Below are 26,934 nucleotides of genomic sequence, written 5' to 3' on the forward strand. Positions count from 1 at the left end.
AAGCATGTGCTAAGATATTTGCACATAAGATATTTGCTCCTCCGACATAGGTGCTAGCTAAGCTCTAGCTAGCAATTAGCTAGCTAGATAGGTGCTAGCTAAACTCGTGATATGACATGCCGTCAGTTAAAAAAAACGTCCGTTGACGTCAGGATGTCATTGTTTTTGCTGTAGCTCCCTAATTTTGAACTTTGGAGATTTTTTATTTTTTACTTCCCTTCCCATGATGATTACCGTGTGACGTGGAAAGCCATAAATATAAGTTGTAATCCAGCAAGGTGAGTGTGTTTCCGGTCTTCATGTCTGATCATATAAAATATAATCAACTATAAAGTGAAGAAAGTTAAACAAATAATTCAAAGAAATTACTCAGTTAAAGGAATTTTTACAGAGATTACTCGGGGTACCAATTAGTGTGCAAGGAAAATTAAAAATTATGGATATACGTTCCCCCTCCTGAATAAATGTATTCAAACTACAAGTTGAACTTTCAATATGTTGAACTTATTTTGAGGTCTTTTGCACATCTTTACCTGGAGTGCATACATTGCTGTCTTAAGATGTGCTAAAACCGATGGATACATGCCTAAAAAAAGCTGCAGATGTAATCCAGTAAAATCAAAATAAACCACCTGTGACCTTGAGTCTGTAACATGACAAAAAACCGGAAAGGTTCAAGAGGAAGAAATATTTTTGCACAGCACTTCATACTGAGATTCGTATAAAGAGTCTAATTCAATTCAGATTCTGACACAGCACAGCCAAATACTGTAGATCTTCGGCTGGCAGATGGGAAAGCAACCAGATAGTAGGACCTTTGTACGGGTTGAGTGACTCAGCACATGAAGCACTTTAGTTCGCTTTGGAAGGATGAATGTAGTTGGGAAGTGATTGCTTTTTCAATCCCAGTGTGTAGGAGTGATTGTCTCCGGGATTGAGGGTGGATTGACCCACAAAGCAACAAGAAGGTATTCGGTTAAAAAAAAAAAAAAATTGCTCAATGTTTTCAGAGGAAAAATGACTGAATCAAGTCGAGACACAAAGGGGAACCCGTGAATTTTTTTTTTTTTTTTTTTTTTTTTAAACATTTAGGTTTCTTTTTTTAGTGGAGATGAAAAGTCATGACTTTAAAGTGGTGACATGGAGGGTGTAGTTCTGCTTTTAGAGAGAAAGGTCTAAATATGATTAGTTTTATCTAGAAAATGTGTAGAAAAGAGTACCTTACCTGAAAGAGGTCAACAACCAGACATCTTAGACACTGTAACCTATAAATTCTCTCTGCGTTAGTCAGTGATAATAGGAAGTGCAGGATTAGTCACAAATTGCAAAACCATGACATCAGGGGGGGAAAAAAAACAAACATTTACCATCTTCTCCACCTAGCATTCATCAACAACAGTCCTGATAAATATGCCTGCATGAAAATAATAACTATCTTTGCAACACAGGAAAAAAAAAGCCTTCACCTGTTGAACAGTGTGTTTTGCTGTGAATGTTAATGCTGCAAGGCATCATGGGACAGCAGCTCTCCTTTCATTCTCTTAAGGACGATCTTTTGTATTAAGCGCTGAAGTGGGTAAGAAAGGAATCGCTGCAGCTCAGTTTCTCTCTGATTTAATAAGCTCTTATCACAGCTGCTGCTGCTGCTTCAAGGTCATTTATCTCAGTTAGGAGCAAATCTCATGTTAAAAAAAAAATAAAAAAAACCTGACTGCACTGATAAACATTTTAGCGCTCCGTCTTTTAGCTCCCTCTTTATGCAGAAACCACTTCCCTACCATACAGTCTTTAGGAAAGAGGTGCGTTAGCCACAGCGCTAAAGAATTTTGTGTAGCGGTCCATCATTTTAGAGTAGATGAAAGTGATGCAAAGTTGTCCTTTTATTTCTACTAATAAAAATCAAAAACTGTCAAAAATAAAATCCCCTCTATGTCCGTAGCCCTAAATAAGACTCAGTGTAATCAGCTGCCTGACTACTTCAGAGATCACCTGAGCTACATTCACTTTAGCATAAATGAATCTGCTCTATGAAGGCCTCAGAGGTTTGTTAAATTACAGTAGTGAACAGAGAAGATACTGAAGACAAAATCAGCAGAGCACCGAGGTGCAAGAAAATGTGGTGGAAAAGATTAAAGCAGGAATAAGTAATAAAATAATATCCAGAGCTCTAGAAAAACTCTTGGACCACCTTTTGAGTTGTTTTTAGTCATTTAAAATAGAAATACAGCTTAATCCGAGATGTTGTATTGTACTGAGTATGTTCGCCGCCTGGGAACATCGGTGAATTCGAGGTATTTCTGCAGCTGTATTCTAGTTCCCTCCCACACGTTCTCAAGGTTAACTCTGTTCCTGTTATCCTCCCTCTACAGGACAACAGTCGGCGGGTGGAAAATATGCTGAGGCTGTGGATCATCGAGGCCAAGGACCTGCCGGCCAAAAAGAAATACTTCTGCGAGCTCTTCCTCGATGACTCGCTGTACGCTCGCACCACCTGCAAGCTCAAGACCGACAACCTGTTCTGGGGGGAGCACTTCGAGTTCAGCAACCTGCCCGGCGTCCGGAGCATCACGGCGCACCTCTACAAGGACACGGACAAGAAGAAGAAGAAGGATAAAAACAACTACATCGGCCTCGTCAGCATCCCCGTCCTGGCCGTCACCGGGCGGCAGTTTGTGGAGAAGTGGTACCCGGTCAGCACGCCCACCCCGCCCAAGGGCAAGACGTCGGGCCCCATGATCCGGATCAAGGCCCGCTATCAGAGCATGAACATCCTTCCGATGGAGATGTACAAGGAGTTTGCGGAGTACACCACCAACAACTACATGATGCTGTGCTCGGTGCTGGAGCCGGCCATCAGCGTCAAGAACAAGGAGGAGGTGGCGTGCGCGCTGGTGCACATCCTTCAGAGCACCGGCAAGGCGAAGGTTAGTGATCCGCTCCTCGCCCTCCATTCTGTCGGTTTCCATTCAGCCCGTGTTCCTGTTCTCCGCAGGAACGGCGCAGATGAAAAAAAAAAAAAAAAGGGGGGGGGGGGGGGGTTAGGGTTAGGGTTAGGCGTCTGCCCATTATTTCGCTGTGAGCCTCTGACTTTACATTACAAAAGCTCAGAGAGGTTAACAATTCCTCTGCTGCCTGCTAATCCGGTGAACTCCTGACCCCAACCCACCCCTTTAAACACAGCCGTTAGCGCCAACGGCAGACACACAAGTGATTTCTTCTCGACATTGCCGCCTGAATTACAGTCAGAACTCGAGCTAATCCCTTACATGCATCTCCCGCGGTGCCTCGCGGCATACCGAAGCGCAGAAATATTCACCGCCGGCTGCAGATTAGTTCACTACAGCTGCGGCTAAGTCTCCCATGACAGCAGACCGTTGGACTCAAATAACCCTTTATCCGTCTACCCAAATAAAGGAATCATTGTACTTTACTGAGCAACACTGTTGAAAGGTTTGAGGAAGAAAAAAAGTATGTCCTCTTATCTGTCTCTGAAGGGAAAAAAATTGCTTCCTTTTTACAAAGCCAACCAAGAAACAGCTCGAATCCCAGAAGTTTTAAATTAGCTTGGAAAATGTACTTTTTTTTAAAACATGTTTGTTTCAGTTACGTGCATACAAATCTACAATTATTTACAATGCAGACAGAGTTTGTTGATCATCTGTATCCAGAGTTTTTCCAGCTGAGGCGCTTAGTGTGAAATGGAACATCTTATTAAATGGGGCATATGAAGCTTATGAAAAACACAACTTCAGAAGCTACACATATTTTATTGATTTTTGCACTCTGTCACTTAGCAGCCAGTTGCTGGTAACAAGCAACACCAAGGTTTTTAAAAGTTAAGAGCTCCCTTTATTCCCCAAAGGTCACGCAGAGTGCAGGGCAGACATGTGGAACAATTCTCTCTGGTCAGATGAGACCAAAACAAAAAAAAGTCTCTGGCCTACTTATGAAGCACTGCTTTTGGCAGGAAACTAACACTAGACACTACCCTGAACAAAAACACCCTAAAGTGAAACATACCAGTGGCATTTAGCTGTAGGGGTGGTTGATGTTAGACCTGAATGAAGAGTGATTGCGAGTAGATAGTTACGCTAAACATAACGCCAGATCTACAATTGAATGGCATGTTTATGTCTTAGGATGACCTGATTGCAATCCTTTTTTGTTGTTGTTTGTTTTGTTTTGTTTTAAGCATATCTTGTCCAGTAGTGTGGTACTCAGACAGAATTGTTTTCTGTTCAGTTGAGGCCCGAGCAGATTTACCTTCCCAAGTGAAGCATTATGGCTTTCGCCATGATATACTTACACATATACAGCTCTGGAAAAACTTAAGAGACCACTGTACCTCATGGTGATTCAACCAAATGTTGATTTTTGAACTCTTTCTATTGTTGTTTCTAAAAGAATATGGACTTGTTTTCTTTGCATTATTTGAGGTCTGAAAGCACTGCATCGTCTTCGTTATTCAGATACGCTGTCACACTCACTTGTATTATTTTATGTACCATGTACTTTCCAATGATGACTGTTGTTAATATGCCGCTGTTGTAGTTTTGCAGTTTTGTTTTGTTTCTTTCTGCGGGTTTAGAGGCAAAAAAAAAAGTTTGCCTTTAAACCTGCAGAAAGAGAAAAAAAAAAACAAAACCGAGAAATCACAACAAACATATGCATATTAACAATAGTCATCATTGGAAAGTACATGGTAATACCAGATGTATTTATTGGCATCTGCAGCCCAACTGAGAGTGTATGTGTCAAACACCTGAATCTAAACACGATGGCCCAGTTCAAATCAAAACCAGAATCCAATCCGGGAGTCCGCAGATGCTAACAAAGCTTGAACAACAATAATCAGCATTATTTTTTGAATTTTGGTTAGGCAACCACACTTTTGAAACTCCTGAACTACCCCTAAAAAGGCTTACGGCTTTGATTTATTAACAAACAGAAAGTGACAGTGGTACTTTGGGCAACGTTTGTCTCTTTAGCTTGAACTTTGCTCCTCATCCTCCATGCTTTACGGCTGCAGTTTGTGCCTCGGCTTAGTTTTCACGACAACTTCTTGGAGTTTTATCGCAGCCTGGCAGATTGATGAATGATTGGCATTTAAGAAGGAATGTCTGTCCACACAGCAGCACCAGCCCGTTGGTTTAGGCTGGTCTCTAATATCCGCTGATTGATTGGAGGACCAGGCCTCTGCTGATCCCCTGAGAGGCGAGGGCTACATCTTTAATTACCAATCAGTTAATCCTGTCCCTCTCACTAAAGCTCTTTTAAGGTCTTTCAGGCCTGTTACATCTTGTTCACCTTGTGGTCATCTGTCATTTCTGGATTTCAGTAAAACTCTTCCTCTGGCACCAAGAAGAAGTTTACAGGCGTCACAAAAATCCCATCAGGAGCGAGTTGAACCGGCTGCGTTTCCCCTGCTCGCGTCTGCAGTCTCATTAGAGAACCTAGCAGGCAGCGGAAAGCTTTTGGACTGTCATGCAAAGGGAAAATGTTGACTGGTAATTATTACAGCTTTCTTTATACTTGAAAGTATGTGGTGCTTTTTTTTTTTTTTTTCATAGCAGTAAGTCATGCTGTGCCAAGCAGCACAAAGCAGAACCAACAAACCCAATATCCGAAAATATTTCAAGCCTAAAATGGATATCTTCCGCAGCAGCTCGGACGCTGCTCATTTTTCTAGATCTTGCAGCCAGTTTTGGATGGTTTGCTTTTAGTACTCTAATGTTGAAGCGTCGCTTCATGTTGCACCAACTATAGCAAGAGTTATATTTAGAAATCAAGCTGTTGAAGGTGAGCCATGACAAAATCCTGTAGTAGAGGTACTACCGGTATGTTTCTGCAAATGTACAGCAGGCATTTTGAATAACTCTGTCCTGTATTATGTATGGGTAAGTCTGAGACTGTCAGTCTGGTGTGTTTCTTTTACGATGATGCTTTTTGTTCACTGATCTCTATTTGTGTTTATGTTATTTACACATAATCGGACCCTATTCGCATGTAGAATCGTAAAAAAAAAATAATAATAAATAGATTCTGCTTCAAAAGTAGGCACTATTTTGTGTTCATGTTTTTAGTGCTTTTTTTTTTTGGCACAATTTTCTGTTGTAAAAATACAAAGTTTTGGCACCACCAATGCTCCTGCAAGGCGCCGTATCTCATCTGTTGCAGCCTGCTGTTTAGCGATGCAACATTCTGCTCGGAGCAGTCAACGGTTAGCAACCGGGTTAGATTCCTGTTCTCTGTTTTGTCATTTTTTATCACTCATCGGCGTGTAATTACAGCCCCGCTCGGTTGAACACTCGCTCGTCGTCTGTCCACTTTCTCCGTCCTTTTCTTCGATCATCTCTCCTTTCATGCTTCGCCGCGTCCTGAGCCCGGCTCTCTCTCTCTCTCTCCCTCTCTCTGTCTCTGGGGAGATGTCATTACTGGTGCCCGTATTGATGTCTGGGCGCAGCGGTAAGCAGAGACACACCCTGCATCTGTGGCAGCCCGTGCCAACTCCGCTCACACACAAGAATAAACCCCGAGAAGTCTCAAAGTCTGATGTTGTTCAAGATGTTTACGGCGGAACGTGTTCCAGCCTGTTTTATTTAAGTTTTTGAGACAGCGAGACCTAGAACTCTGCGCTCCGAGTCTCCGAACTCGGTGAAATACCTTTACATCCTCAAACCTCAGACGGCGCTATTAGAAGCCCAGCATCTGTATTGGAATTGCCTGGAGAAGTTTGCTCTCCATTTTATCTGAAAACATCCACTACCAGCTTGAATTCTTCGGGTTATTGATCTAGTCGTCTCGACGCCTCTGCCCTCAGATAGATTACGTTCTAATTTTGCTGCCGCTTCTCTCGGCTGCACAGACTCTGGGAAGCGACAATGGGAAGGATTTATTCTGGTGATAAATGTCCATGGGAGGGATATACTCAGGATATTACGCTATTTCACTGCTCCTCAAGGTAAACCGTCAGTCCTGGTTAACAGAGGGGAACTACATGAATCTGTACGCTTTTCACCCCTTACTGTAAACTGGTATCAGCCTGCAGCACAGCCATAATTCTTATTAAAAAAAAAAATAATAATAGATTCCATATCTTAGATGTGTTTCTCATGTTTGGATGCCTTTTTATTAGGGAGAGGGTCTACTCGCGTCTCGGTGAGCTACGTTCACGAAGGAGGGAAAAACAAAAAGAGAGAGAGAGAGCATATCATATTCCTAAACTGTTCAATAACTACCGCATGATTTATTTTTTTTTTTTTATTTTTTTATTGACCGCTACCTGACAGCGCAGAGTGATGGAGGAGGCGTGGGAATGCATATGAAGCGATTTTACGGTCACCTTGCAGGAGGAACGCGTTTTCTCAGGCAACAATTAGATCCACAGTTACCAACAGACGCGTAGGGGATCGCTAAGACGCGATGACCTCTGGCGAAAATGGGAATGTTTCACAAATCATGAAAACAAACAAAAACATAAATATATACGTCTCATAAAATCTATTTATTGCTATAGAAATCAGAAATTCTAAAATTGTTCCTACTGCTGCTTAAGTTAATACATATTTGATGAAATTACAATTTATTTTTGCTGAATAGGTTAAAGCTACAGCATAGACTGATCACCTGAAAATGTGTTGGTAAGTTTCAAGTGCTCATTGCACACAATGTACATAGAGCTTGCATTTCAGCACATCTTGTCCATTGGCACATCTTCAGTTGAAAATCTAAGCCGCCTTATTGCATAATGTCTGCACTGAAGACCCTTTGGGACAGTAGTGTCAAACTCATTTTCATTTTGGGCCACATAGAGACCATGAATGTCCCCAAAGGTCGGCAGTGGCAGAACGTATTAACAGGCCATTAACAAACTGTTAAAGTATGAATAAATTGCTGTTTCTTCCTCCAGTGAGGACTTCATGAAATAGATAATATCGAACAACTTTTCACATTGATGTAATTTGGCAGTACGCAAATTAAAACCTCTCTGATTTGTTTGGTAAAGTAATATTTAAGCACACAAATGTTTTTAGAAGCTTCTTTTTAATGCATCCCCCTGGAGTTTAAAGGGCGACATGAATTAGCTATGGTGGTCCAGATTTGGCCCCCGGGGGCCTTGAGTTTGACACATGAGGTTTAAAACTGTCTCTGAAAAATAATCTAGAAATCTCTCACCCAGCTAAAGCGGTTACAGTAATGCTTGGCCAATCACGATGAAGAAGAAACGTCCTAAAGATATCACTGAAGGACCTTGACACACTTTAGGATAAAATCCATGCCAAACCAGCCGGCGAGACTGATATTTCTGAGGTGATGACACTCACTGTAAGGCCCCCTGCAGTCAGACTTGCTTTTCATAATGATCATCTGTTTCCCATTTCTTTGGCCAACGGCGAAGCTCGGCGCCTTCGACAGGAGGTGCCTTCATTTCCATCAGGCCCTCAGTCCTTGTCGTCAACCCAATGTGACCCTCACAGGAAATGCTGCAGGCTATCACAGATCCCCCAGGTGGAGAGACCCAGGGGGTGGTGAGGATGTGGGGGAAAGTTATAGCAAGATGAGGAGAGTGAAGGACGGACTGTCATGGCTCCATTTTTTATTTATTTTTTTCATTTTACCCATAAATCTTTACTCAGTTTTTGCTTTTGGAAATATAACCCAGCCTATTTTGTCTCTAATGCTTGATCTTAATTTTTCATGGTTATGATTATTACTAAATGCCTACATTCGTCCAGTTCCTGTAAAGTTACCCATGCTTATTTTTAGTCTGTTCTGCTTGCTCTTTAAGAATGATCATACAAGGATAAATAAGGATGACCTTAACAATGTTTCTAGTCTTCCTTACAAGAGCAACCAAGTTACTTAAATTAATGGTGGTTATATGCGAGAGCAGTTCCTATAAAATCAGATTTTACAAATGTTTGTTTCTATTTTAAGGTGTCTTTAGCATCGCTAGCAGAGTTAGCATGGTTAGCATGACTCCAACAGCTGGTCCCCAGATGTTTTTACATCTATTTTCTACATATTGTAGATGATAAATATGATAAAATATTATATACATCTTTGTCTAAGCTCATCAAAAATGTTAATACCTGGTCATTTTGTCTGTTCAGATTCTGTCGAGTCACACAGTAGCAGCATCAACACCGAGTAGTGCTGTTGTCAGCACCCTTACGTGGGATATATTCATCGACTTGGAAAAAAAAAGTTGGATTTTTAAGTATCCACCTGTCCAGTCGATGGTGAGAGCTGAAAAGGCTGAAAATCTACCAATTTGGGTCAATTCTCAGTTTCTTGGCGCTTTTTTCTTGTCTCAACAGCTTTTGCTGTTTTTTTTTTTCTTCTCATAAATCTCAGCCTTTCCACAGCCTAAATTAATCACTCATGAAATTAATTAATTTAATCCCACGTAAAAGTCTCAATTAATGCGCTGATGGATGTCGTGCCAATAGCAGCGTTTCCAGATAGTGTTCTGAGCTGGTTTGAACAGCCCAGATTACACAAGATCACAATCCTTTAGCTGTTGCATCATGTCGATCGTTTCACACGTGCCTGATCAGAGCATTTGGATTTCACACCCTGAAGTGGGGTGAATTGATCTGTCAGGCAGCATCCTCCGCTTTCAAACTAACCTTTATTTTTTTTTATATTCACGTTCAGTTTTTAGCACTATTGCTCTTTATTGCCATAGAAACCCACCAGGCTTTTAAACAGAAGCTGTCAAACTGGTGCTGAAACGGTACTTTTGTTTTCGTTTCTCTTTGTCCACACGTCGCCGCGTCGGACAAATATGAAAACGCGCGTGTCCCAACACCGCGACGGCCGCATTCACTTTCAGAACTTGTCGCCGCATCATTTGCTTGGGAAGACAGCAGACCATAGATTTCTACAGACTCCGCTCCCCGCTCTTTATTAGCCCAGACGAGCCTCGCTGCTCTGCTGACCCATCTCTCGCCCTTAAATTCACGTCGCTCCTTCTTCCACTGCACTCTGTGTTGGGATTTTTGAGGCATGGTTTGGTTGATGGGATGTGGCAGCATTTTAGAGAGTGTTCTATTTCTCCTTATTAGCACTGAAGCAGAGGGAAGGAGGCGGGGAGGGGGGTCTCAGTCTGCAAGACTGAGTGAGTGCTTTAGAAGAAACACTAAAGGATGACACGAGGGAACAGGGCGCCGCTCCAGTCTCTGCTTAAAATGTAATTGCTTTGGCTTTTAGGATCCTTGTGCTTCTGTATGGTAAAGCTAATTAAACCAAATCTTATGCGGCTAGTTTGTGGCCTTTTTATGCGTCCTAATCTGGAGGAGGTGATCGCAAACTTTACTTTCATTTAAATCCATAACAAGGAGGCGTAAGGATTAAAAACCAAAAAATAAAGAGTGTGAAGAGCTGCGATTTATCGCAGAAGCATCTCTGTCGTCATAAAAAGCCGTCGCATCAAATCCAGTTAAATGAAGAGGGCTTTTCAAATGCAGATTGTTTTTTTGTTTTTTTGTAGGGCATATATGTGAAAAATATATTCAATTAAAATTGTAAAAATAGTGGGTTGTGCATTTGCATACAGCGACCTTAAAATCGAGTTGAACACACCGCCTGCAGGACTCACCAGACTAGTAAATAATGTCCACTCATGTTTAATTTAATCACAGCATAAATACGGTGGAGAACATCATCAACGCACAGCATCACGAAGACCATCGGAGAGGTCAGGTATGATGTTCCACTGGCTGATCCATCATCTGAAAATGGAAAGGGAAGGACTCAACTGTAGACCTGGAGAGCATTAAGTATAGAGACGGGCAAGACGCCCCACGGTGGCGCTGCAGTAGCTACAAAGTTCCACATCTCGGGTAGGAGAATCTGTTGACAGGCGTCGCTTTATGAAATCCTCTCATCACCAAAACCACTGATGTCGATCGTCTCTATGGGATTATTTAACAAGCGCCATTTTATACTTGTTAAAATGTGGTTCTTCATGAGAATAAATGCATCCAATTAGGAACGTTTCAGATTAAAACGTTTCAGATTAAAACTCTATACATATGTCACATTCAAGTTCAGTCTCTTCAGGTATTTCAGTTTAGTGTGAACAAATTCAACTTTTTTAAAATTTTGGCGACAAAGCTACCACAAAACATCTCTTCTGCAGATGAGTAGAGAAGTTTGAAATACACTTTTAAAACCACTAGTGGATTGGAGTGTGAACCTTCGTCGTCGTAATGTGATTTCACACAGCTGACAGCCATCCGCTGACTCCAGCAAGCACTTGCAGTAGGTATGAAGGCTCGAGTGGCAAAATTTACACCAGAGCTTCTCCCCTCCCCCCTGCCCCCACCGCTTACCTTTCCAACAGCACTAAGTTAGCATGATGTTCATCTCTCCCAATTTGTGCTTTTTTTTGTTTCCAGTGGAATTTTTCTATTGATCAAAATCCAAATTAACTAGATAAAAGCTGAATTTGTCTTCTACTCTGATTGTGACACCTCCCTACACAAGCACAGGTATCCGTGTGAGCTGTGCTAATAGTTTGCCTATCACTAATATCAATGCGTGCCCTATCTGTACATCTGTGCTCTGAGACTGTAACATTTACAAATGTTAGGAACAGAGAAAAGGCATGTTTGCATACAGCAGATGTTTCGATTATAATTCACAATGAAACAAGGCAGTGAAAACCGCCTCTTCCAAAGAGATGAGATATTGCAGACTGCTTTGAAAAATAGTCACAAGTTACTCGGCTGTGCTGGATTTCAGGCCAGTTTACGAAGTGTTTCGCTCAGCTAGTCCAACATTAGCTATTTTTATACGATTCTCGTGCAGATTTTGAGGGAACTATTAAAATATAGCAAAAAAAACAAAGTCCTTGCACTAACTGATGGTGAGAGAGTCAACGAGGCAACACAAAGTGTAATTTTCTCAGATGTCGAGGTTTTGCACGGCTTTCATAAACAGTAAAATGTTTGTTATATCAGAACTTATTCGGCAAATGTTTTTCCATCTCCCCTTTAGCGCATTAACTTTGCTTTAGAATAACTAGGAACCACCTCAAGCGAGCGTAAAATTATGTTGTTGTTTTTTTTTTTATCAAACTTGAGGAAGTTCATATTAATTTCGTCATTTCCATCAACCTCTTCTAACATATAGCAAAAATTTTAAAAAATGTTAATGGAAACACGGCCATTGCTACATGTGCAGCACACACGACCTGTCACTACACATTGCATTTATTGCTTCCCATTCAGATCCCATTATATAAAACTGATAAAATTAACTTCTTGATTATGATGTTTAAAAGTGGAGAAATAAGTGGACTCACTTAGGGTAATTATTGCCTTTTTATGCTGCTGTATTTTATTTATTTTTTTTAGCATCTGCAGATTTCTCTGTCTGCTTTAAATAATTCATTGCACCGCTCGGGTCTTGTACATGACCTGATCCACTTGACTGAAGTAGGCGGCACGGAGCCGGTCCGTTACCGGTGGGAGAAGAAATGAATGGTGTAATTTAAAGTAGCAGTCACAGAGCCTGAGGAAGAAAATAGTTACATATTTTTTTGTGCAAAGAACATTTAGTTGTCTCTAAACTCTTTGTCCCATTTTTCAAGCTAAAGCATACAGCTTTAATTTCTCACCCTGGTCAAATAATTTCCCCAAAATAAAAGCGTTTTGTCAAGGTGTGCTGTAGCCGGAAATGTCTCTGTTTTGTTCAACTTTATTGTGATAGACAATAGAAAGTTGCATGTAATTTTATAGATTTTATTTTGTTTTTAACATGACAGCAGTATAAAATAGCACATGCGAACAAGGAATGCAAAAGACATATTTTTTGTACCACAATAATCTTAACATGTTTGAAAAGTAGAAGAAAGATTATACAGAGCAGTTAGAGCTTTGAAAAGTGGAAATGTGTTGTTTTATCCTCCTTTACTTCAATTCCCTTTAAGAAAATTGACTGCAAACATTTACTGTAATCACTATAATTGATTATAGCAAATTGTGGAACTGAGAAGATGGATATAGCTGTTACTGGCACAAGTACACAACTTATTTTTCCCTAACTTTATAACTTGCTTCCAAAGGCAACATGTAGGACTGGATGTTATTTAGTGGCATCGGAATAAATGGGGTAAATACAACCACATAGTGTTGATTATTACAAACATACACTGATGATAAAAAATAAATAAATAAATAAATAATTTTCATTACAGTGTAAACATTTGATTCTTATTCATCATGTCACATCTGCTTTAACTCATTGATATTCACAGTATTTGATTTTCCCTCGGTTCATTTCTGTGTATGTACACAGATTCTTACACGCTTGTGTTTTTTGTGAGGCCGACGGATGCATAACCGAAAGGCTCTCGTCTCAGCACATCAGCAGATGATTGGCTCCCCACGGTGCATCTTTGATTATTCAGCTAACAGACCTCCGCAGCAAGTGTATGCAAACCTCTCTGCGAGGCGCTCGCCGCCTCCCTCTGCGTTCTTTAAAAAACCAGTCCCTCCGTCTTCCTCTTCTTCGCTAATTCTCTGCCTACATCTGTCGCTTGTCTCTTTTCTCCCTCCCTGCTACAGCGACTCCCAAGTTTAACAAGCTGCCAGGGGACTTACATGAGAGTACACCCAGAAATTTGTTAAAGGGATCTAAACAAGGGATGACTCATCCCCAGATGGCTCTATTTCCATCTTTTCAGATCTGACTTTTTTTTTTTACCCCCTTTACCCACTGGTTTTGAGATCTTTATCAAGTTAGACAACTTTTTTTTTTCCAGGAAAGATAAATAAAAGTGGCTTGATCATTGCAGGTCTCTGAGTGATGCATCAGAATGTAACCAAATCTTGTAGCAAAGAAGATTCTGTATTTAGATTCCACATAATCACTAAATATTTCCACATTCTCTTCTTCTTAGCGCCACAAACTTCATTGCATTTTGTTGATTTCTGATCAGTAGTGCCAAATTGAGATTAAAATACATGTTTATTTTTACTTTTTATAAAATGAAATTTGCAAAGTTTGAATAGAACCCCCCTTTATCCACTACTTTGCTACTTCAATTGCAATTACAGCCAAACGTCTTTGAATGGTCTTCTCTAGTCTATGGAAAATGTCTCAGTTGACAGATTTTCATCTGGATTTTCATCTGAACTTTTATTATCCTATTCTAATAGGTGAAAGATGAACCTCTGAATAGTCTCATAGCTTTGCATTTAGCTTCACCCATCTTCCCATTAACTCTGATCAGTTTCCCTATGCATTCTAAAGAAGAGCATCCCCTTGTGGCAAAAGGCAAACTAGACATCTTATGGCTTTTCTAAGCAAAAGCTGTCCTTTTGCTTCAATCTTAATTTAGTTGAAATTGGACATATCCACAAAGCCACTGGATTCAGTGAGGGTCTCTTTTGGTTGTTGCTTGCTTTGGATTTCATCTTTCGCTGTCAACGTCAATGAATCCCTCTTTTGCGAGTTTTGTTTGTAAAAAATAGTTAAAAACTCTACTGTCTGACTTCCACTGCGTTATTAATGTAAAAATTGAGGGAATCTAAGTAGCACTGTCCATCAATTGGTGTCCACCATCTTCCCAGGTCTTTTTTTTTTTTTTTTTTTTTGTGTGCCCGTGCCGCCTTCAGAGTCACGTGACGTAAACCGATGTTCCCTGAAAATTGTACAGATGTCCAATTCCAAAGCTGGCAAGCACGGACATGTCGACATCACCACTGACAAGAAACATCAAAACAGGTTCTTATCCACCTACAACATGGATGTACCCTGCATTAAGAAGAAGGATTACCAGCTGGACAGCATCAGTGGAATAAGCAACAACATCGATATCAAAGCGTTTTTCTGTAGTATGGAAGACAAAAAAGAAAGATCCTGCTGAGTATAGTGAGAGGAGGTGAAGGGGTCATTAAAGCATCCTGCCAAGTAATTTGCCACTGCAGGAACAGCAGTTCAAACATTGCCAGAAGCTCCTCGAATCCTCCATATGAACAAGGAAGTTGAGGGAAAGTTTTAAGCGGGGGAAGACTTCATGGCCACTGTGATGTCTGCTTTTGGTTGAGGAATGTGTTGTTTGCTAACAAGGCCTATACTCCCAAGGCAACAGACGCGTACGCTGTGTCATCAGTGTTTCAGCCTTCAACAGTCTGATGTCATTTCTCTCATCAGTCGTCTCCTTTTTTCCCCTCCCTCCACCTGGTCGCTTGTTCCTCGTCTTTTCAACTGCTGCTAAAAATAAAGCTTGCCGTCGCTCTGTTGTGCGGCAGCTCGCTCCCTGATTGCTGAGTTTTTGCTCGGAAGCAGTTTGCTTCACAGAAAAATCGTCTTTCAACTGTCTGATAACATTTTCTTTTATGTATTTTGTGAAGTAGTTTTATTGTGAACACAAGGCCAAAGCACTTGGCGCAACAACTTTATCCTGTGCACCGAGTCTTGCCTTTGGAAGTGTGTTGTTGCATAAAGACGCCACAAGTGAATGTGTTGCAAAGAATCAAGCTTCTGCTCACATTCCTGCCTGGTTACTGGTGCAGAATAAAATCCGCAGGGCTTCAGTTCTCCGTTAGCTCACCTGAAATCAACAGAAGCTCCTATGCAGCACAGAGTCTGTCAGTGTTTGTGTCTACATAGACTATCAAAATTGTTTCTTGTGAAGATATTAACGACTCTGACATGTCCTAAATCTTTAAAAAAGCTGTAACCTTGTGCGTCTGCTACATTTTTGCTGTTGTAGACCCCAATTGGTAACCAAAAACACAAATAGAAAGTGGTATCCCCCATTTTATCACAACAGCAACACGCTTCTGAATCGCTCAGTCCTCAAATATTTTTAACGTGGAGCCCCTCTGTGACTCGCCGATCGGATTAATTAAGATTGTAGGAACTCTCTGCGACTGCTACGTTTCCGGCTGCACGACGTTAAAAAGAAGCGGTGTGTTTCCATAACAATGGGTCACATGATAAGACTACTTTTGAGAATCCTACAGAGGATTACTGTCAGACAGCGGCTTCCCAGAGCTCCGCAGAGCGTACAACACCGCTCAGCTCATTGCCTCTTGTTTCTGCTCTTAAGCTTAACTGTGTCACTCTTAAACTCTCTGCAGGCTCATTATCGCACTCATCAACTTTGTTTCTATACTCATTTAAGTTTGCAGCAAGTGTTAAAAAATGTTTAAAAAAAAAAAAGCCCCACTATTTATAGAGTTTAAAAAAAATCCTGCTTTTTTTCTGTGAGTGCGTTGGAAGTTCTTGAAGTGGCCATCAAGTTGGGCTTTTACCTTCATCCTTGTACCCAGCTGTGATGACTTCTCTCCTGACCGTGCACACTGACTGCATTCGTTCCCTCTGCAGGACTTCCTCACAGATCTGATGATGTCTGAGGTGGACCGCTGTGGGGAGAACGAGCACCTGATCTTCAGGGAAAACACTCTAGCCACGAAGGCCATCGAGGAGTACCTGAAGCTGGTTGGTCAGAAGTACCTGCAGGATGCGCTCGGTGAGTAATCAGGGGTCATGGTGACACACATAGGGGGGCAGGGGATAAAAACACAAGATCAAACTTGATGTTTGATCTTAATAGTTACTTGTTCTTCTTCTGCAGCAAGTACATTGGCAGTTATTGGTACCACTGGCAAAGATGTGTGAAAAATACTTAAATTACCCTTAATTTAATGGAAGATGCTGAAAAAATAGCAACATGTAACTTTGATTAGGATTTTTGTCATTATTTTTGCTGGAATGCCTATCAAACCAACCAACTGACATAATGGTAATATGTAGGGGTTGTTATGGAGACATGGTAACACATTGTCTACACCACATAGCATTTCATTGGGCCGGTGATTTCCTTCACTTCTTTCCTTAAATTCGTCCAACTTGTAAGAAGATCGCATCCTCACAGTGTGAAATATACCCGTTTAGTTCTTTTGCTCTTAATTGACAGTTGCAGCTAAAGTATCTCCGCTGTAATCGTCTCTCCCTATTTTTGTCCTTCTCTGTTCCGAGAAAAGATTTGCCACAGCAGCTATTTTCACATTACAAAGCGATGATGATGGAAAAATAACCACCTGAACTTTTTGTCATTTGAAGCTGAAGAAAACGAGGATTTGCCCCCCGATTTGTGGTTCGCTTTGTGTTTGTCCTCTTTGCCGATGCAGTCTAGTCCGCCCTCATTAGCTCTCCCCACGGTGCATCTTAGGGCAAACGATTGTGTTTTGTGAGAGAGTCTTTTTTGTTTTTTGTTTTTTTTCAGGCCATGCTCTCAAACATTGAGCCAACAGTTATGTAAATGACGAGTGAAATTAAGGACACCAACGCTGAGATTAATTATGCTGTTCAGAAGCTGATGAAGGTTGATGTTCTGTACTGGACTGCCGTTGCGTATACGGGTTAAGATGAGATCAGCCAGATATAGAGGAACTCTTTCTAGAAGACCTGCTGCAGAGTGCTCTGGACCGTAGACTAATGCCACAATTTACCATCAAATGATCTGAAGCACAAAGCCAAGGTAACACGGGAGTGGCTTTAAGAGCAATCTGTGGACCTGAATCTAATTAAAAATCTCTGGAATACATCAAATGCCTGTCTACTGAGTTTGACACCTGACACCTTTGATCTGCTTTACTTTAAGCGAACCAGAGTTCGTTTTCACCGTTGGCCCGGATCTTTTGTGCAGGTGTGAATACAAAAGCAAATTCTGACCAAACAACTGGACCGAAATCCATTTTTTTGAGGCAGTCTCGGTCCGCTTCCGAGCGAACTCTGGTGTGGTTTTCCTCTGCTGTGAATTCAGATCGGCCTCGATGCAAACCAACTACAGCATGTATACGTTCTTTTTTGTTGTTGTTTTTTTTTTTTTACTTCAAATGCTCTTTTTGGAGCGCTAACCTTCATCTTTAAATAAAACGAAAGTTTCCCCAACTCTGTTTTTGCATGGATAAAACTTCCAAGACAAGATCGCAGCGGTTTATGATCGTTGTTGCTGCATATTTGTGTTTTGGGTGCTACATGAAGAATACCAGGAGCAGGACTAGTTTTTTGTGCATGAGGTGTTGATTTATCATTAAGGAGAGACCACATCGACCTCATGCCATGACTGCAATGTCCTCATACCCACATCCGGCTGAAAGCACTCAGGAATTTATTAGATGCTTAGCTGGTATGGAAATTGAACAATCCATCACTCTCAGCTGGGGAGAAGCGCACACACCTCCAAAATGTGCATAAACTGTCTGACTAAAGAAGCACAAGTCTTTGATCCACACTATAAATTTGAAATGTACCTGTCACAATAATAATAATAAAAAAAATCACACTATATAAGAGGAGAAAAGTATAATATAATTTACAATAAGCTTGTAGCGGTACAGAAACTTCCTTTAACGCTACAAGCTAATATTGCTAAGGTAAAGATAGTCCAGAGATGGTTTTTTCTTGTCTGCAGGAAACTTAAAACTGATAGTGGAGGTACAGAAACCACCCACATACTTTGTAGGGAAATTATGTACATTGTAATAAAAAACCTTTGTTGTTTAGCTAGTAGGAGCACAGTAAAACTTTGATTGCTTTCATTGTCGCTACGTTTTCCAGATTTGTTTCGATACAGCCAAACTTGTCATGGAAAAGTTTGAAACTGTTGAGTGGTTCTAATCCAACATGAAACATTGAAAAGTTTTACCTCATTTATTCTCAACTTTGCTGTCTTTTGAAAACACATCAACTTGAGATGTCGCCTTAAACTGTTTTTGTTTGTTTGATTGATTCTTTTTTTTCTTTTCTTTTTTTTCCAGGTGAATTTATTAAGGCTCTGTATGAGTCGGATGAAAACTGTGAGGTGGATCCATCCAAGTGTTCCTCTGGTGACCTGCCAGAGCACCAGAGCAACCTGAAGATGTGCTGTGAACTGGCCTTCTGCAAAATCATCAACTCATACTGGTGAGCGCTGTGACTCCTTCATCGGCCTTCTGCGCACATTAATCCCAGAGTGTTTGATTGCATACATTGTTTCACTAATGACGGCCATGCTTCGCCATACATTTTGATTCTTAAGTGTTTTATTAGAAAATCAAACCCATTTGTGCTTTAAATGAACCTTAATTATATCTCGAATTATAAGTCGCACGTAAAGGTGCTATTTTTATGTTTCGCTTTGCCACAGTGTTTTTCCACGAGAACTGAAAGAGGTCTTCGCGTCGTGGCGGCAAGAGTGCAGCAGCAGGGGTCGGCCGGACATCAGCGAGCGGCTGATCAGCGCCTCGCTGTTCCTGCGCTTCCTCTGCCCGGCCATCATGTCGCCGTCACTTTTCCACCTCATGCAGGAGTATCCGGACGACCGCACGGCACGCACGCTCACTCTGATCGCCAAGGTCACGCAAAACCTGGCCAACTTCACCAAGTGAGATTTTTTTTTTTTTGTCGACGCTTTTTCTCTAAACAAAGGCGACACCTTTCGTCAAATCGAGGGCTTTTTAGAAACTTTCTTCAAGGTCTTTCTATGCTTTTTCTCTGTCTGTCTTCAGATTTGGAAACAAGGAGGAATACATGTCTTTCATGAACCAGTTCCTGGAGCACGAGTGGACCAACATGCAGCGTTTCTTGTTGGAAATCTCCAACCCCGAGACGATCTCAAACACGGCCGGCTTCGAAGGCTACATCGACCTCGGCCGCGAGCTCTCGACCCTGCACTCGCTTCTGTCGGAGGTGGTCTCCCAGATGGACCAGGTACGAAATGAACTGTGAGCTAAGGCTCCACTGGCGACTTGTGGGCAAAATATGTAACCAAACAGATAAACGTGAGCATTCAAGTGTGCATTTGTCTTTATTCATGGGAAATGAATACTAGCGATACCTGGTTAAATGTGCCTCATTAAGTTGATTCTGTCCTGAGTACAGGACAGAATCAACTTAATGAGGCACATTTACCTCACTCTGACCTCAACTCTTGAAAATTGGTTAACAGTATAAATAAGCAGATCACAGTTTGACTTTCTTGTTAACATCATGATGATGAATGTTTAAGATGTGGTGTGATACGTGTTGTTCTCATGGGAGGCATCCGACAGAATATAGACCTGAAATTTCATATTGGATAGTAACGTTTCCTCGTATCGCAACTAATTCTGCCAAGAAAAGTGATCAAACAACCACAAACAAATGATGTCCAAAGCTTATTGATGGTGACAGAAAGCCTGCGGAGCCTCTCAGTTTACTAATGGACATTCATCCAGAGCGCATGTGTAGCTGTTAGTTGTGTAATCATGCTGCAATGGAAAAAAAAAAAAGAAAAAGAAACTGGTCAGAAAAATCAATAGGAGACCAAAACTATTACATAAACACTTCTAACCAGAAATCTATGTACTTTTTAATCTATGCTTTATCTTCTAAAAACAAGCTTTGATCTGTACATTTTAAATAATGGATTTATTTGTGTGTAAATGATGCAGCTTTATTTTATTTTAATTGTTTTTTTTTTGGTGCAAAGTGCCGCTCAAGCTGATCAAAGATTCCCTGTGCTCTTTATCTGCATGTTTATCCCAAATCAGTCAATACTTAACGATTTCATTACATAAGGAGTGCACAAAAGAGGGCCAGTGTAAAGTATTTACAAAGTTATGCACATTAACTCCGGTAGCTGCGGACTGCAGATGGTTTTGCTCTTTCTAACACTGTCTTTCAATAATTCAGAAATCACCGTCTGGATGACAGTGCAGTCCACCAGGCTGCCCGTCCTGTTACATTATTAATCATGTTGTCTGAATACGACGGTCAGTTCCACGGTGTGGGGCGAGCCGAGGCGGAGGGGGGAAATAACGTGGTTTAAAAACTATGCAAGTCCAAAATCTTGGATCGTGGCCCCTGCAGAATCTTTCGTCTGGCTCTGATTCCATTGTGTCTGTCTTCACAGAGTACGGCCTCAAAGCTGAGTCCTCTGCCCAGGATCCTTCGGGAGGTTAACACGGCTCTCTCTAACCCGTCCTGCGTCCAGATGACCCCGGGGCCGCCGTCGGAGCCCGTGGGTTCCCCTCCCGCCGAGGCCGGCTGCAGCATCTCCACCGGGCTGCAGAAGATGGTCATAGACAACGAGCTGTCGGGGTGAGAGTCATCGGCGGCGCGTCGTAGGCGCCAACCGAATTTATTTGTGTTCCTGTTATTAGTCAAAGACCCGTATGAGAGCGAGACGCCGAAATATCAACAGAGTGAGCAGCAAATCTGCTGACAGAAAATGCGTTTCTGCTGGTTTTAACTGCAGAGTTTTCCATTTGAACTTCCCATACTATAAATAAACACGACACAGTTCTCAGTTTTTTTTTGTTTTTTTTTCCAAATCTTTCTGCTAAAGACATTAATATACCCTGGTTGAGGTATTTTTAGAAATCTGACAATGACTGAACCAAACCTAGCTGAGACAGATCAATCTGCCTGTGGGGGGGGGGGAAGAGAGAGAGAGAGAGAGAGAGAGAGCTCATTACGAGCTGATTGATCTGTGAATCAGTCTGCAGTCACTGAACGCGTGAATAAAGACCGTTTGGCACACAAGCTCATTTAAGCTTTGCACTGATGTGTTAACTGTTATTTTCACATCCTGATTTGGGGGTCTTGTCCAAGTCCTTTTTTCAGAGTCTTGTAGTTTTCACGTTAATTTTTGGCAAAATACGTCAGCTAGTTTGAATGTATTCCGTTGGGGTTTTATTTGTTAGACGAACACAAAGTGGCAGATGATTGTGAAGTTGAAAGAATACGACGCAACATCCCAAGGCACACACATGAAAGTATACTCCTGTCTCGGAATGGTCTAGTCAAAGTTCAGACCAAAATTAAACAGAGATTCAGACACGTAGCTTAAGAGTCCAAGCAGTCTAAACACAGTCATACAAGCTTTCTTCCATGATGTAAGCTTCCGTTACCCTGTTTGTGTTTAAAAGAAAAAAAACACATAAAAATCTGTTTCATTTTCACTCAGTAGTTGGAGGATTTAGAAAAGTTTGTGAAATTTGAAAGCACTCAATGTTCACAAATATATATATATATATTTTTTTGGCAAAACAGCGCTTCTTGGAAATATTCCAAGACATTCAGGATGCTTGAAAGTGGCAAAAGTGGCATTTTTTACAAGACTTGCAAATATCTACAAAAAAAATAAAAAATAAAATTCCCACAAATCCGATCTGCCTTGAAGCATCTGCATGTCGTTGCTTGTGCATCCTTGTTTTCTCTCCCTGTCTGTTTCAGGTTAATGTCTGCCAGTTCAGCCTGTGACAAGCAGCGAGAGTAGCACCTCTGCTTGTTTGCATCACCTTAGCAAAGCTTTTTTTTTATTTATTTTTTTTTTAATCTTTGATGAATACACGCGCACGTCCGCTTATGCTGCTCGTGTCCTCACGGCACAATGACAAGGAGATGCTTAAAAAGATTAACATGAAAGTGCGAGGACTAATGGCGGTGTTCTGCGATCTGCAGCCGCCGTCGTTACAGAGCAGATGACAACATGTCGAGGGGAAACAGGAAGTGAGTCAGACAGCTTCTATCATTACGCTCATCAGGCTTCAGGATCAATGGAGCTAATTAACTGCTGCCCCCATTTATAACCTGATGTCAGAGCCTCTCATCGTTACTTTATCGTAATAAATGTTTGCGCGCGCACCGACGGTGCACACTCGTGCGTGAACGCGCGCGTGAAGCCGCGCCGACGCGACTGAAATTCAAATGAGCTTCAAGATTCTGCGTTAATTGCTTCCCATCTGCTAACCTGTGACATGAAAAGGAGGAGGGGAGGGGAGACGGCAGGAAGAAATGGGGCAAGAATGAAAAAGAGAAACAGGTTAAAAGAGAGGAAGGGTAAAGAGACTCGGGGAGAAGGACGAGTCGAGGGAGAAACGCCGAGCGTGACGTGAATGATAGGTTCTAGCAGGATGAGTCACAACTGTCAAAGTAAGATGTCTTTTTGGCAATCAGGACTCCATCTGTCAGTGGAGGGGAGGCAGGAAAGGAAAACAGCGGATGAATGAGAAAATGTTTGAGAAAAGGCATCAATATATTTCTTTTTCCGCATTTAAAAGAGGCTCTGTAATTGGGTTTTTTTTTTTGTGCCCATTTTTTTCCTCCTCTTTCAGTCTTTTCAGAGAAACCAGTAGAGTTTCAATATTGGCTCCTTGAATGATTATAACACGAGGCTCAGAGTCCAGGCTTTTCTCCCTGGACTCTGAGCCTCATGTTAGCTGGAATAAGACAAAAATATTTGACGCGATCCAGAATGATCATCTGAATCCTCTTTACTTTGAGTAAATCGGTTTTGTAGGCAAGCAGTTATGATTTAAATGGTTTTCCTTAAAATTCTGTTTATTTCTTTCCAAATTAGACCAAAACTTTATTGCAGTAGAATACACACGAGTCAGCAACAATGCTCACTGAAAAATCCTTACTGTTAGTAATCTGGGATATAATTGAAGTGCTTGAAGTAAATTTGTCGAATGACATCGTCGGCAAAGTTCAGACAAAGCTCATTCAGTCTATTTATTTATACACAGGAAAACAAAGATGTTGGGGGAATGAGGTTAATTGAAACAACATTTCTTTTACGCACTGCTATTGCACTTTGTTTGCTTTTGCTGCTCCTCACTAAATCTTTGTCAGGGCGTAAGATTAGAAAGTCGGGCAGAAGAACATTGCAGTCGGGGATTTGATCTTTCCCCCATTGTGATTGACAGAAGAGGTTTAAACTCCGTCCTTCTCTCTCTGTTCTTTGCTCCTGTTTTGCATCCATGCAGCTTCCGTTTTAACATCTTGGGATTTGGACTCTTAGATCGGGTGTAATTTGAGCTTTAAAGATGCCATTCATCTGCTCCCGGTTGTAAAAACAACACTTTTCTTGTTATGGTTTCGCATCATAGCAACTGTCCAAAAGTGAAAAGCTGTGCAGCATCCAGAAACAAGGAGAGTAATTGTCTAAACACGCAACCTGTCAACCAAAACAAAATACAAACAAAAATCTACAAAAGCAACAAATCAGAACTAACGAAACGGAGCCACTCCAGTATCTGTCATGCCACCAGGAATGGTGCAATTGTAGAATGACCCAGCTAAACTCCTAAACACGGTTGTTTTCCCTTGTCTCTTTCAGATTGGTCGACTTCACCCGGTTACCTTCGCCCACTCCGGAAAATAAGGACATCTTCTTTGTGACGAGGAGCTCGGGTATCCAGCCTTCGCCTGCTCGCAGTTCGAGCTACTCGGAGACTAATGAGCCCGAGCTGGGCATGTCCAACGGCAACAAAAGCTTATCCATGGTGGACCTGCAGGACCCCCGCAATCTGGAGGCTGGGACAGCTCAGAGCCCTTCGGATGTTCTGGGTGAGAGCCAAGCTTCTGGCGGGGGCTGGCCAGCCAGAGTCTCTCAGGGCAACATCCCAGGCGGTCCCACCATGCGGAGGCCGGGTCAGGCCCCCACCACCCCAAACACGGACAGCACTCCTGGCCGACCCACCCAGCTACTCGCCCCGCTGTCCTTCCAGAACCCGGTTTACCAGATGGCGGCCTGCTTGCCGGTGTCTCCTCGAGGAATGACTGATTCGGGGTCAGAGTGCCACAGTTCAGTTAGTTCCCATAGCAACAATGAGGACGGGCCAGCAGGAGGGAAGCAAGCCTTTGTGAACCATAGTGGCGGCGGTGGCGGAGGAGGCGGGGGAAGCAGCGGCGATGAGTACACCCGGCGCTCTGGGGAGTTCAACCGTCGGCAACTGTCGCTAACGGAGACCCAGCACCAGCCCACCGTCCCGAGACAGAACAGCGCCGGCCCCCAGAGGAGGATAGACCAGCCTCCCCCCCCGAGCGTCACGCGAGGCCGCACCCCGCCGAATCTGCTCAGCAGCGGCCCGTACCCTCGCCCCACCTCCGGCAGCATGATGACGTCATCGCCCGACTGGCCGGCCAGCGGCGCTCGTTTGCGGCAGCAGTCGTCCTCCTCTAAAAGTGACAGTCCCGAGACCAAACAGAGAGCTCAGCACAAACAGGTCAGTGTCGAAAAACGCAACCGTAACGATGTCGAAATAAATAATATTAAGTAATAATAAAATAAACTGAAGAAGTTACTTCATAAATCAACCTTGAACTGTCTCCGGAGGTAAATACGGGAGATTACGGGTATTAAAGAAGAGCCATTCATGACGGGAAGCCTTGGTGGGTGTAATCGCAGAGACAGCACTTTTCACCCTAATGAACTCCAGTCACAGCCTGGGTAATAATAGTTATTTCCATGCAGGCAGCCCCGTTCCCCACAGCACCGCTTTACTGGGTATTAGGGTGCTGCAGAAGCACAGCTTGAATCTTATTACATAAATGTGTACTGTGGCCTCCACGCAGCTGAGGTCAGAGGTTTACATACACTAATCAGGGCCATGAAAATCAGTCATTCTGAGCTTGTGAACTGTTTTATTTTTAGGACAAAAAACAAAAAAAAAACACTAAATTGGATGTTTGTTATTCACACTAGGTTAAAATTATACATACACAGTGTTCCTAAATTTGGAAGCTTCACCTCGATGGCTCCAAAGAGCGCATTTTCAGCAACAAGGCAGTACAAAGTGCTTAAACGTTTTATTTGTGACCATTAAGCTGTCCTCAGGAAGAGAGCGTGACGTATGTTGGTAACTGTGGAAGTTAATACTTGAAGGTGTTTATTCTTTTCTGGAAGGATCTCTCTCTGTCCATGCTGATGGTTAACCTGCTTCACTCACATGACCTCTGACAAAAAAAAAAAAAAAAAAAAAAATCGCAGAAAGAAAAAGTTAAATAAACAAAGAAGGCGACTCTTGCTTATGATGATGGTGCTATACGTGCTCTGGTTTGGTTTTAGTATCAGGTAAGTCTGTTTAATGCTTCCAGAATGAAAACCCTGGACACTACATACTGTATCGTATCATCTGATGTCAAAATGTCTGCATCTTGGCTATAATCTTCTCAATCTCTTGTTGAAAATGACAATTGGTTTCCTCTTTAATGGATCAACAAAAACGACACCAGGTTTGATAAGAGTATCTACAGTAAATCAACATTTGCAATAATTTATCCCTACATATGAGGTGAAACACACTGATTCCCTTTATTTTTATTCTACCACTGTAGGCTTTAGTTTTCTATTAACTTGCATGTAATGATGTAATGCCATATCGATGTTAAAATGTTTACAGAATCAGACTTGAGATGTTTTTGCTGATGTAAACACAGGAAACGTTGCTCCGGACATCACAACACACATTAACTCAGCACAAAGACTTCCTCTTTCCTGTAACTCTGAACCTAGCAGGACGAAACGCCTAGCAACGACTCAACCAATCAAAGCTGAGCAGAGAGGGGATCCATCAAATCCAACGAAGCGGGATCACTTTTAAACTAATCTACTCTCTGACAGCTTTTAGCTCCCTCTCTTGATCTCAAGTATCCACTCCCCGTGCTGCCATGACACGAGGCGTTCTCGCACAGATTTGAAAAGTGTGTGTGCGCGCGCGCGCACACACACATACAGACAAGTGTGTGCATCCATTCCACCTGCTGCTTTTCAGCCCAGATCAGTTGGTGCATTTCAAGCTTATTTCTGTTGTTCCTGTTGTGGTTTTTTTGCGACCTCCCTCCTACCCCTTTTCCCTGACACTTTTCATTCAGCTCATCTGTGTGTGTGTGTGTGTGTGTGTTGGTTTTATTAGGCCCCCTCCCCAGTGAACCCCAGTGCGCTGGACCGCACAGCAGCCTGGCTTTTGAATATGAATGTGCAGTATTTAGACCATGAGGGGATGGAGCCCGAGTCACTAAGAAACAGAGAGGATCTGACTCAGGTGGAGAAGGTAACCCCCCGTCATCCAACCTTTGACCTTTAGCAACCCTACACCCTTAGCTTTGATCCCCCCCCCCCCCCCCCCCCCCCCCCCCCTCCCTTTTTTTTTTTTCTCC

At 42.1% G+C, this 26,934-nt stretch overlaps 1 protein-coding gene across 7 annotated transcripts in view; it reads left to right on the forward strand.

Moving 5' to 3' along the window:
- LOC106955327 (disabled homolog 2-interacting protein) overlaps positions 1 to 26,934 on the forward strand; it is a 105,472-nt gene that overhangs the window by 61,588 nt on the left and 16,950 nt on the right. For 6 of the 7 annotated variants that reach the window (XM_015045432.1, XM_015045433.1, XM_015045438.1 and 3 more), the window contains 8 exons: positions 2,370 to 2,924; positions 16,348 to 16,492; positions 18,786 to 18,930; positions 19,154 to 19,390; positions 19,515 to 19,716; positions 20,900 to 21,087; positions 24,113 to 25,001; positions 26,691 to 26,828. In XM_015045432.1, the coding sequence (XP_014900918.1) occupies positions 2,370 to 2,924; positions 16,348 to 16,492; positions 18,786 to 18,930; positions 19,154 to 19,390; positions 19,515 to 19,716; positions 20,900 to 21,087; positions 24,113 to 25,001; positions 26,691 to 26,828 (2,499 nt within the window). The remainder of the gene's footprint in view (positions 1 to 2,369; positions 2,925 to 16,347; positions 16,493 to 18,785; positions 18,931 to 19,153; positions 19,391 to 19,514; positions 19,717 to 20,899; positions 21,088 to 24,112; positions 25,002 to 26,690; positions 26,829 to 26,934) is intronic. The other variant, XM_015045434.1, reaches the window with a different exon arrangement.

The sequence above is a fragment of the Poecilia latipinna genome, unplaced genomic scaffold (assembly GCF_001443285.1).
Source record: "Poecilia latipinna isolate Pla-1442-1.1 unplaced genomic scaffold, P_latipinna-1.0 Scaffold726, whole genome shotgun sequence".
Taxonomy (NCBI): domain Eukaryota; kingdom Metazoa; phylum Chordata; class Actinopteri; order Cyprinodontiformes; family Poeciliidae; genus Poecilia; species Poecilia latipinna.